Source organism: Stenella coeruleoalba (genome assembly GCF_951394435.1).
Source record: "Stenella coeruleoalba genome assembly, chromosome: 4".
Classification (NCBI taxonomy): domain Eukaryota; kingdom Metazoa; phylum Chordata; class Mammalia; order Artiodactyla; family Delphinidae; genus Stenella; species Stenella coeruleoalba.
This window is the reverse complement of record NC_137149.1, coordinates 145,923,298-145,935,629: the sequence shown is the minus strand read 5'-3', so window position 1 is coordinate 145,935,629 and position 12,332 is coordinate 145,923,298. Positions and strand designations below refer to the sequence as shown.

At 36.6% G+C, this 12,332-nt stretch overlaps 2 protein-coding genes across 6 annotated transcripts in view; one reads left to right on the top strand and one right to left on the bottom strand.

Annotated features, from left to right (window-relative positions):
* Positions 1-2,044: 2,044 nt before the first annotated feature.
* Positions 2,045-12,332, bottom strand: part of FSTL5 (follistatin like 5) — a 1,111,808-nt gene continuing 1,101,520 nt past the window's right edge. For all 5 annotated transcript variants that reach the window (XM_079921028.1, XM_079921031.1, XM_079921029.1 and 2 more), the window contains one exon: positions 2,045-4,731. In XM_079921028.1, coding sequence (XP_079777154.1) covers positions 4,029-4,731 — 703 coding nt within the window. In that variant the 3' untranslated portion in view covers positions 2,045-4,028. The remainder of the gene's footprint in view (positions 4,732-12,332) is intronic.
* On the top strand, positions 6,393-8,627 carry LOC307186168 (ADP-ribosylation factor-like protein 6-interacting protein 1). Its single transcript, XM_079921033.1, is given in 2 exon segments — positions 6,393-6,607; positions 6,611-8,627. Coding segments are annotated over 2 exon segments (609 nt in total). The 5' UTR covers positions 6,393-6,481; the 3' UTR covers positions 7,094-8,627.

Genomic DNA, 12,332 nt, shown 5'->3' with positions numbered 1-12,332 from the left:
GAGTCCGCCTGCCGATGCAGGGGACACGTGTTCGTGCCCCGGTCCGGGAAGATCCCACGTGCCGCGGAGCGGCTGGGCCCATGAGCCATGGCCACTGAGCCTGCGCGTCCGGAGCCCGTGCTCCGCAACGGGAGAGGCCACAAGAGTGAGAGGCCCGCGTACCACAAAAATAAATAAATAAATTAAAAAATTACAGACTAACAAATCATGCTCATATGTTAAGATTTAGTCTTCTCAGAGGATGGGGAAGGTTACCGTGACTCAAGTCTACGATCGTGAATTTCTATAGCATGATTTTCAGAACATATTTCTGTGCATGAAGGTTCCAAGGAGAGATAAATGATATTAGAGTGTGTTTGGAAGAAAAGTGAAAATAGGCTTTTGATAAGATGCTGCTTTTTTTCTCTTTACCCATTCACACAGGAACCGCTAAATGGTAGATGTATGGACCAGTGACATTAGAAGTGGCCCCTTGTGAGTTCGTAAGGTTGTAACATTGGGGTGTACATTTTCATCCTATTTTAGAGTCGTATTAATTTTCATGATAGCCATATTGTTCTTAATGTTTTCACACTTTTAAAATTTACATAATATGACAAGCTGTCAGATATGATTAAACGTATCATTTCATCATGTAAAATCTAAAATACTTAATGTAAAATCAGTCAAGTTCACTTATTTTTTAAAAGAAAACCCTGCGAAGAACTTTTGTGTGGGAGTCTTAAAGGTGGTAAGGTTCTAAAATTGCACTTTTTAAAAAGTGCTTCTACTTTACTTTTATATCATTAAACAGGAGGTGGAATAATGCCTGAAAATTGTATTGGTTTGCTACATAAACATGATGACACTACTCTGGAAATATATCCCATGTCCAGTATTATTTGTCTTTTATCTAAATCCTCCTTCTTACACCCAAATCTGCTTCTCTTTCATGACTTTATTTTTACCACTGATGTCCTATTTGAGACCTGTTGATTTGTTTCTTTTTATCATACACACTTATTCAGTTGCCATCTCAAGTCTGGTTCCTTAACATGCCCTGTCTTGTAATATATACTTTCAATTTAATTGTCATATATTAAAGATCACAAACTTACATTATTTTGCAGTAGCCTCCCAAATGATACCTCTTTCTCTAATTTCCCTTGTCAAATCTTCATTTCATTAGAAAATAATGAATGTTGAAAGTGTTGTTTTCACTGTTATTTCTCTTTTTAAAAATTATTGCCGAGTTCCTACTGTCTGGATTAAGCCTAAACTCTTTAAATTCGTTCCATTCTTCACTTCCCTCCCTCCAAAATCTGATCATAACCCCTTTTTCTTGAGTTATGGATATCACCTTCTTTACATAAATATTTACTTTTTCTAGTCAGTTGTGCTCAAGGACCTCTCCACATCCTATTTCTGTTCTTGATTTCACACCTTTTCTTACTTCATGCCCTTCACTGATATCACAAAATTATCACCAGATAATTTGCAACAAAATCATATTATTTTTTTTTTTGCTATCACTTCACTATTTTCTCTTGCCTATTAAAAATCTACTCTTTGATGTTATAGCTTCTTTTTAGAGTGATGACCTTATCATTTTTATCTTGGCTTTTCTTAACGTTCAGTTTTTACACATGCTCACATTATTGATGAGATCATTATTTTCAACACACTTTTATCAAGACGCGTATAGAGTAATGCTGATGCCCTGTCGGCCAGCTCTTATTCTGTTGAAGAAATAATTATCTACTTTAGAAAATATTATATTATTGCATTTCCTTCTTTTTTAAAAGAATCAAAATGTCAATATTTTGAATATTTCATTGTTAAAAAAGAGGGCTCAGTATTTGTGTGGTTGGAAGTGTAAGGATGTTGAAAGGAAAGGATTTGAGTCTACTTTTATGTTCCATTCTGATACTCATTTCTTTAATATATAAGAAGGGATTCTAAAGACATAGACACCTTAAAAGGATAAATATCTTGCTTTACACATGAATATGAAGGCATAGAGCAACTTAGAATTGATATAATAAAGCTAAATGGTCGTTCCTTGATTGGTCTCACTTTACCTGCCCTCTACCCCACCCCATCACTTTAAAAATAATGCAGAACAGCAGACTATGTTTGAAGTACAGGGAGGAAAACAAAACAAAACATGGGCATTTACATTAAAACACTGACTGAACTCTCAAGAGTTAAAATGTAAGAAGTTTATTCTCCTTTTATCAAGCAATGTCTACAGACAGAGCACCCACATGGTGTAAGCTACCAAAGAAGGATATATGAGACAGACTTAACATTAAATCATTAGGTCACAGACACTTTATGTGGTTCATGATCCCAAAGGAGAAAATTGCTAGAAAGGAAAACAGATAAGTAGAAACATAAGCTGATTTCTGTTGTTTATTAAATCTACCTCCCATAATGCTTCCTTAAGCTAAGAAGTAATCTACTGTATCACACAGTTCAGGATGCTATATACACATAAGATATTACACACTATAAAATGTCAGGTTTCTAAGCAGTTTTACACAATTTAAACGAGTAAAATTTGTATTTAAAAAAGACCTTACTGGATTACCTTCAGGAAATGGAGGTCATTTCAACAGCTCATTAGCATTTTTAGCAACAATAAAACAAAAATAAGTAAAAAGGTTCTCCAAACATGTAAGCTATTACTTTAAGCCTGGATGATTATCCGCTTATTTTAATAAACCAACTCACTAGTTTTAATCCATTTCTACCAGCCTTTTCTTTGCCTTGAAAAAGAAAAGCAATAATTTTTACTTCTATGCAGTGTCGCAAATAAGAGGATTAGTCAGGTTTCAAACTACGGGACATAGTGAGAGAGTTGTTTAAGGATTATGTAGGAGTTAAACAATAGTCATTTAGGAAGTCATAAACGAAAGAAGTCCTGTGATGGGTTATATTTAAATAGCAAAGGCAATGGAGAAGTACATCTTTCCTCACCACTGTGGTGCTACCCCCTAATTCCCAATTTCTGTTACTAATTCTCCTAAACCACTAATACTCATCAGTTCTCCAGCCAGTTTTTTCTTCCTGTTATTAATTTCCCGATATGTGGTTTACTCTAAGCAGACACAAATAATGCTTCTGTTTTAGAAATGGAAGTTCCTGCTGATGCAACACTGGACTACATGAAAAGAAAAAATCTATTCCACTAATAATAGACATTTGTAAGCAGTTGACATCCCAGACAAACTTGCATTAAAAATATAATACACTCTAGCGATTGAAACCAAAAGGAGTTGAGAATACATTGCAAACATTTCACCATAATTATTTTCCTCTTTTCCTCCCCATTTTCCATAGCATGCTGCAGATTATACAGTGAGTGTCAGAGTTTGTCACCTGTGTACAACCTTAGGCCAACTTATGCCTTCAAACGACATTTCATTGAGGGTTAGACAAATGACTGAAGACTGGGTTTGTTGCAAGAGATATTCAACTTTTCTCTTTTAATGACAAGAAATTTACAGTGATGTAGGCGGTCAGTATGCAGTTTTTAGCCTTCCTTTTCTTCTTGTGACATTCCCTTCAAGGCACAAAAGATTATAAACAGTGGATGGGACAGAATATTTTGAATTAAGAATTTTAAGGTTCCATAACACCTTTTATTTCTGGTGTAAGCATACCAAAAGGACAGAGAAAAAAATAGATAAATCACCCTCAAAATGAAATGATGCTTAAAATCATTTCAAATTCCCTGCAGTTATTTGTAAGTATTTAAATTCCTATTTTATTAGCTTAAAACATAACTATAGATCTGATTCTTGCAATTGATGTATAATAGCTTCTCATTAAATATCGTGTTAAATATTTCTAATCAACCAATATTACTAATTGTGTATTTCTCTGCCAAAAAAAAAAATCTATTTTATTTGGGCCACCCAAGTAACTTATGTTTGCCTAGGATACAAACTTGAAAAGTTAAGCCATGTAAGTTGTAAATTGAAACCATGGATTAAGTGCAGTGTACTGGAAAGCTCTTCACTTAATAATTGTTTAATAGGCTCCTAGGCATCTCCAACCCAGACGACTGTATTTCCTTGCTTAACTTCAGTGATCTCACAGTTTAACTTATTGAGTCGTCCATCTAGTATAAAGAGAGAGTCCTTGGAAGGCGTCATCAGATATTGACCAAATAAGCCACTGTCCTGGATTTGCCTGTTCTTCCGGTTCCAAGGCCATTCCTCTGCCTTGAGTGGTTCCTTGAGACTCTTTATCATCTTAACCTTCCCAGAGGCGAGCTCCACAAAGAGCACATCAGTCTGTGTGCTTGAACTACCGTAGATGTTGTACTGATGGGCTTCCGTAAAGGATGGCTGAAAGGCCAGGTCAGATATGTGCAGGTTTGTGTGAATATCAAAAGCCTCTTGTATTTCTCCTCTGATGGTGATGTACTGGACCCTCACAAGACCTTTCACGTCACTGATGCTGACAAGATAGTGTCCGTCCGGAGAGACATACGGAGTGCCTGTCACATCACTGTTGAACCCAATGACCGAGTCAGTTACACTGTCCACCAAGAGCTGTGGGGGAACCACCCCAGTGCTGTTGGGTTTACAGCCAATAAAATAATATCCTCCCAAGTGTGTATACGCCAGCGACTGAGGGACACACTTATAGTCCTTCAAGTTAATGGTCTTGACGTATGACATGGTTTCAAGATCAATTTTTTGTAGTACAGCTTCATCTTTATGAAGAATAAATCCAAACCTGCAAAGATGAAAACCAAAGTTAGACAGGAAGCTCCGGGGTGGTTACCAGAAGAAAATGCACTGTGGGCAGGTGGAAAGGGCCATCACAGCCCAGGCATTAATTGTCAGGCCATGCAGCAACCGGTGGCCCAATCGTGTTAGAATTAACTTTCAATCTTGCTGTCCTCCTCTTTCCTCTAGGTCATCCTTTCATTAGAGCCAAACAGTTATAGCGCATGCTGTAGAAAGCAAAATAATTAAAAGTGATATATCTAGTTAATTGGAACAACACATTTTATTTTTACTCTAGAGGGTCAAAAAGTAAACATTATTTTGCACGTCTCTAAACCTACTGATATTGAATCAACTTTGTTAACTGCTAGAAAGCCAGCAAGAATAAAAGCCTTGAATATATATCGCTTTCACTCACTTCATTTACTTCTTATATTGTTTATGACCTTCAAATAAATCTGACAATCACTATTTAGATAATTATCCCTATTTTTCTCATTTTAAGCTGCCTCTCTATCCTAATAGATGGAGATTTTTTTTGGGAGGGGTATAAAACTATTACCCTTCTATTTATTCCATTTTAGGATCATCTTGATTAACTACCTTTACGCTTTTAACATTTACTTTATTATAAATTTCAAATACAAGTTAAAATTTTCATCCTTGCCAAGCAAATACTATTATAATTTTTAATGACACACCTGCATTGTATCGGTTATTTTATATTGAACAATGATGAACTTTGGAGATTTATGGCATTTTTCTATTAAATTCAATCAAAAAAATAAATATATTTTAAAATATGTTTTGGTGACCTCTTTGATTACTTCAGTGCTTTTGGTCCTGAATGCTAGCCGTAAATTATCAAAAGTCCCTGTGACAAGGGTAAATATATCTTGTGGGTTTTTTTGTTTGTTTGCAGGGTATAAATACATTTTGAAACACTGACCTATAACATCAGTGGCTTCCTAGCAAAAATAAGTAGGTTAAATAAGATAAAATGAGATAGAAACTACGATACACAATTATATCCAAAATGCATATTGGACAACAGAATTGTAAAGGACTTTTATTTTGTTTTTGTTAATAATATTGATTAAAACACCTCCTAATATTTCCAGAAATTCCTTAAAAATAAAGATCAGAAAAGTATTGTTATGTTACATTGACTGTACTCCTAAATGAAAAAAATTAAGATGACTTTACTGTGAGTATTAAAACAAAGCAAAACAAAACAAACTCTATAAAGACAGCCATTTTTATTATTGTCACCTGTACAATTCATTTTCAGTATACTAATTCTTAAAGTTTAATTTTTGTAAACAAAGTTACCATTTCCACACAGAATACAGAAATATGGTGCATTCAGTGTAATAATCCTTAAAATTTTAAATATAATCACATGGAAAGCTCAAAATATAAATAAACACAGACCTTTAATATCCTAGACAAAATAAGGTGAATGTTTTCAAAGAATCAGTCTTGTATTATGTAAGGCACGAAGTACATAAGCACAAATATTTTACTAAAATAGACATAAGACTGTAACTGCTTCTATGTTATTGCATTACATAGACTTAGGAAACTATATCATAACTTTAGATATATTTGAACATTTGTGAAGACACTGCTGTCACTGGAGAGAGTACAAATTCTTCTACACAAAAGAAAAGCTACCGAGGGTTGTCGTGAGTGCCTCTGAGGAAGGCTGGCTTTTGGGGGAGTTTTGCGCTCGCTGAGGGGGCACCTCGGGAACAATGGCGGAAGGAGATAATCGCAGCACCAACCTGCTGGCTGCAGAGACTGCAAATCTGGAAGAGCAGCTGCAAGGATGGGGAGAAGTGATGCTGATGGCAGATAAAGTCCTCCGATGGGAAAGAGCCTGATTTCCACCTGCCATCATGGGTGTGGTTTCTTTGGTGTTTCTGACTATCTACTATCTAGATCCATCCGTTCTGTCGGGTGTTTCCTGTTTTGTTATGTTTTTGTGCTTGGCAGACTACCTTGTTCCCATTCTAGCGCCTAGAATTTTTGGCTCCAATAAATGGACCACTGAGCAACAGCAGAGATTCCATGAAATTTGCAGCAATCTCGTAAAAACTCGACGCAGAGCTGTGGGCTGGTGGAAACGCCTCTTTACGCTAAAGGAAGAAAAGCCTAAAATGTACTTCATGACCATGATCATTTCTCTTGCTGCGGTTGCTTGGGTGGGACAGCAAGTCCACAACCTCCTTCTCACCTACCTGATAGTGACTTTCTTACTCTTGCTTCCTGGACTAAACCAACATGGAATCATTTCGAAGTACATTGGAATGGCCAAAAGAGAGATAAACAAGCTTCTCAAACAAAAAGAAAAGAAAAATGAGTAATACATCTGCTTTATGCAGTGTGATTAATGGTGTATACATTGTCCTTGGGGACAGTGTCTTTTATGCTGTCTGGATATTAAAATGTTACAGATGTAGCTCTTTGCTGTCCCTCATTCTGCCCTTAGTTAGTAGAAATTCTGACTTGCCAAGTAAGGCTTTATGCCCAGTGTCTTCATGGGTGTGTTGTCATCCGCTGGCCTTATATGGACAACTCATTCATCATTACCACTCGTCTTGGTTTTTCTCACCCAGGGTTAACTGAACTCTTACTTTTAAAATAATATAGTGGTGAACTTCATCCTTTAGTACAGTTAATAGTGGCCTGGGATAACTGTTCAAGTTGATCTTTGCTGTAGCTGGATACAAGATAGTGGTCTGTGACTACAGGAAGCTGGTTCTACTGTCTACTTCCACAGTCTGCTTAAACAACTGTCTGGCTTCGTGAATATAGAAACCAAGTTTACCACTTCTGATGAAGAGACCAGTTAAGATTCATTCCTCATTCTGTTTCGACACCGTGGGAGAAGAATCCTCATGGAATAAAATGAAAGTAATTCCATGGCCTAGTGTGTGTTGGCTTCTCCCTTGTGCAGAATTTAGCAATTTGTTGGAAGCATTGATCCTCCCTCCCAAATGGGTAATCTGACAGGCTTAGAACTCTTGTTCCCGTGCACTTAAACTTGAAGTTAGTACATCCTTAAGTGCTTTTTAGTAGCAGGCTTACGCAAGATGGTATTTAGGATTTTTAGCATACTTTTGATTTCAGATTTTCAGCTAAATGAAACTAAAGTACAAAATAGGTTAAGAGTCATGTCTAAGACCTTCACTCCAAGACCAGCCGATAAAGAACAAAACTCATCCTGTGTTTAGTCAAGATTCATTTCAGTAGAAAATCCTACTAGTTTTTCAAGACCAGAATAAGCCTTTAAAGGTAAGCCTCAAGATTCTCATTTTATGGTATCACTGGCTGCTTTTGGTCCCCATAGATGGAGTAATTGAAATCTGTAGGAATGAACCTCTGAGGGCTGGAAATGTGACATATTTGGGAACAATTCTTAAACTGATTAACTAGCTGTAATATAGCTTTGTGAATTTATTGCACTGATGCTGTAAAACCTGGACCTTGTGGTGTATCTGTTCCTAAGTAAGTGTTGTTTTCTCTCCTTCAATATTGCTGTAAACAGTGGCACCCATGTAGCATATGTTTGACTTCTCTTTTTTTAATGTTTCGTATACAAACTACCGTAATTTACATGTGTTTCCTCACTGTAAATAAGCTTGTCTTCCTAGATTTTTGTGTGTATGTGTGTTCTACCAATTAACTACTTTTGCAGTTTTAATCCTGTATTATTTCTTCTACTTTGTTTTGTGTAAAGGGGGAAAAATAAAAAAGCTGGAATCCCAAAAAAAAAAAAAAAAAAAAGAAAAGCTACCATGTATATCTACTCCTTTAAAAAGATATCTTAAATATTTACTGAACAACCACTAAACCCAAAGAACTGGGAATATACTGGAGGTGAACATAACTCGCCCTGCTTTCAATGAGTCTAGAAATTTTGAGTGAATTGAAAAACTGTTAGTGATTAATGCTTAATTATAGTATTCTGTAATACTATTACTTAGTATCTATTACTTTATATATATATATATATATATTTGAAATGGAATAAAGTAATCATTTTGAAAGTAATATTTCTATTGTATTTCAAAATGACATGCACCATTTCTGGTTGACTTAGGGGATCTTTATTTTTTATTGTGTCCCTAATAACTGTGCTTGTGTCCTTTCAGTAAACAAAGCTCATACTATACCTATTCAGGATACAATTTCAGTCCTGATTACAATGGTATGAAGAGACCTTTATATTGTTAACGATCACTTTTAAATGCTCCCATTAAAATATGAATACCTAGTGCAGGTTTTAAATACTACCTGAATGTTAAAGAATAAGCAAACAAACAAAAGCCCTCAAACTGAAAACTGAGTCTCATTACTTTTGTATTATCGGCATCAAAAATACCATAAAATCCTAATTATCACTACCCACTCTCATACTTGTCTTAATAAATAATGAACTTGGGCTACTGGAAAGGGACGTACTTCCATTCATTGACAGTCATTAAGGACATGTAAGTGTGGAGATGTATCATTGTGTCTGATGTCATTAATGGAATTGTTAATTATGATGGAAGATACTGTCTTTTTTTTTGTTATATATGGTATAAGTGCTCAGAGGCAAAAGCAGTAATTTGCACATTTAATAAAAGCCATAAACCAGTCAAGTCTTGGCATTTCAATTCTCCTCTTAACCTGGGGTCTTCTGCTCCCTTTAGACAATGGTGTTTGAACGCTAAAGAGGAAGAAGGAGACAAGCCCTAACCACTCATGAACTAGTTTAACTCCGATACTGAAGAATGCACTCAACTTTCCTGTGATACAGTCCAGCCTCTTTTGGAGGTAAATAAATTTTAAAAAATGGTTCCATTAAAAATGCAAAAGCCCCATGTGGGGCGATAAAATTACATCCCTTTGGCATCCATACTGTATGCTCCTTTAGGACTAGAGATCTAGCTACGTAAACAGATGCATTAAGAAAGCTTCAATTTTTCACTACTGATTTATTGGTAGGAAGTGGTGTCTCTAATTCAAAATTTCCCCCAGTACAGATTGATGTTCTGAAGTCTCCCACTGTTCATTAGTCTGTGATTAATATTTACTATGCTAGGCTCTCAACTTTCATGCCTGCTTAGTATAATAAAATCCTGCATAGTACTAGGCCTAACATAGTTTGTCTAATATCTGTCAGAATGTGTGTAGGAAGTTGCAGACTATGAGAAATGAGAGAGTTAAAACTTATTCTCGAAATGACTTCGTGTAGTTGGGAAATAAAGTAACTAGGAAATTGTAACCTCTCCGCACGGCACTGTGTGGATCTGTTGCCAGATTTGGTGAGGCGAGTGAGAGCCTTCTTTCCTTTACCAAATTATTTTCTTTTTCTGAGTGTTTAATCAATCTAGTTCATTATAAATTTTATAAAAAGATTCAACTTTAATTACTGTTTTTATGCTTTAAAGTGAGTTCATGAGGTGATTCACATTCAGAGAACTTGTTTGGATGAAGTAAGTGTTTCCAATCTGAGCTGATTTAGTTTCATGACCCAGTTTTTCAATATAATAGACATGTGACCTCATATAAAGTCCTTGACTCATATAAGGTCCTTGACTTCCATGAGTTTCAGTTTCCTCATCGGCATGAAGAGGATAAAAGTACCTTGTTTTGAGAATGAGAATAAATGCATGTTTATTACCAGTAAAACAGTATATTCTCAACAAGCAGAACACGTCCATGCTTTATACGTTAAGTAGCATCATTTTCCCATTATGTATCAAATATAATATCTCCTATGGGACAACAGACTATTATAATCCATGGATGGAAAAACAAAAACAAATGATTAATATTTTTGTATAGCCAGTATTCCCACAATGTTAAAAATAAGCACATGGTATTACCCAAATGTGATGAGATTTATGCATTTGTGAATTCAACAGCGGTCACTTTTTTTAAAAAAATTAATTAATTAATTATTGGCTGTGTTGGGTCTCCGTTTGTGTGCGAGGGCTTTCTCTAGTTGTGGCAAGCGGGGGCCACTCTTCATTGCGGTGCACAGGCCTCTCACTATCGCGGCCTCTCTTGTTGCGGAGCACAGGCTCCAGACACGCAGGCTCAGTAGTTGTGGCTCACGGGCCTAGTTGCTCCGCGGCATGTGGGATCTTCCCAGACCAGGGCTCGAACCCGTGTTCCCTGCATTGGCAGGCAGATTCTCAACCACTGTGCCACCAGGGAAGCCCAACAGTGGTCACTTTGATAATAGAAATTCACCTTTTTATTCTTGCTTTCGCTTGTGTCAACAGGATCTGTGTCCAGTGCGCACCTTGCCCAATCACCAAATTGCTCATGTTAGGAACATGGGCAGCCGAGCTCACTCCATCATCTCTTAGAGATGCTGTTTCAGTTCCTAGGGAGGGTGTGGAGCAGGTGGCCATGGAGTACTGGGTGACTTTGAACTCTGCACAAATGATGGGATTTGGAATCAATACCTGTCTTACTCAAGGACTTTCACTAAAAGTAACAGAAAATTTTGTGGCTGACTTTAGGACCTGGATCCCTAAGGACATGGAGAGGTGCAGTCAGAGTGTGTCATGGCAATTCAGGAGCGTTGCAAGGGAAGTGATTTGGCAGAGAGGGGGAAAAGAACAGATACTTAGAGAGAAACATGACTGAAACATCATGAAGCCTAATAAAGATTAACTGTGCCATGACCTCCACGTCCCACAAGACCAGGCTACAGGTCTTGCATTTGAGTAATGAATGACTTCCCCATATCTTTCACTAGACAGCCCCCAAATAGAATCTCACAAAGCAGCTTTTAAGTCACTCACCCCACAGAATCTGTGATGATATTCTGTTCCTGTCCTGCTTTCAAATCCATGACCTGAGATACTACTGAAGGAATCTCATAATTGTAATTAATGACCTGTATTAATCTGCCATGGTCAGTGCCAAGAGTAGTGATACCCCAAAGCTTAGAGTGAAAGGTGCTCCAAAGATTTGCAGAAAAACAATGATTTTATCTCCTGAATCATAATACAGGGCTGCCTCTCCCCAGAGTCCTCACAGATCCCCACCTGGACAGTTCTCATTAAAGCTGACTTCTAATACTTAACCACTAAGGACCAGTCCTTACAAGCTAGGAAGTGTTTCTTTGTTTTTTTTTTTTCTTTAATTTTTATTGGAGTATAGTTGATTTACATTGTTGTGTTAGTTTCAGGTGCACAGCAAACTGAATCAGTTATACACATACATATATCCGTTCCTTTTTTTTTGGGATTCTTTTGCCATATAGGCCATTACAGAGTACTGAGTAGAGTCCCCTGTGCTATACAGTGGGTCCTTATTAGTTTTTTATTTTTTATATAGTAGTGTGTATATATTAATCCCAATCTCCCAGTTTATCCCTCCCCCGCTTTCCTCCCTGACCATAAGTTTATTTTTTTACATCTGTGCCTTTATTTCTGTTTTGTAAATAAGTTCATTTGTACCCTTTTTTTTTTAGATTCCACATATAAGTGATATCATATGATATTTGTCTTTCTCTGTCTGACTTAACTTCACTCAGTATGACAATCTCTAGGTCCATCCATGTTTCTGCAAATGGTATTATTTTGTTCTTTTTTA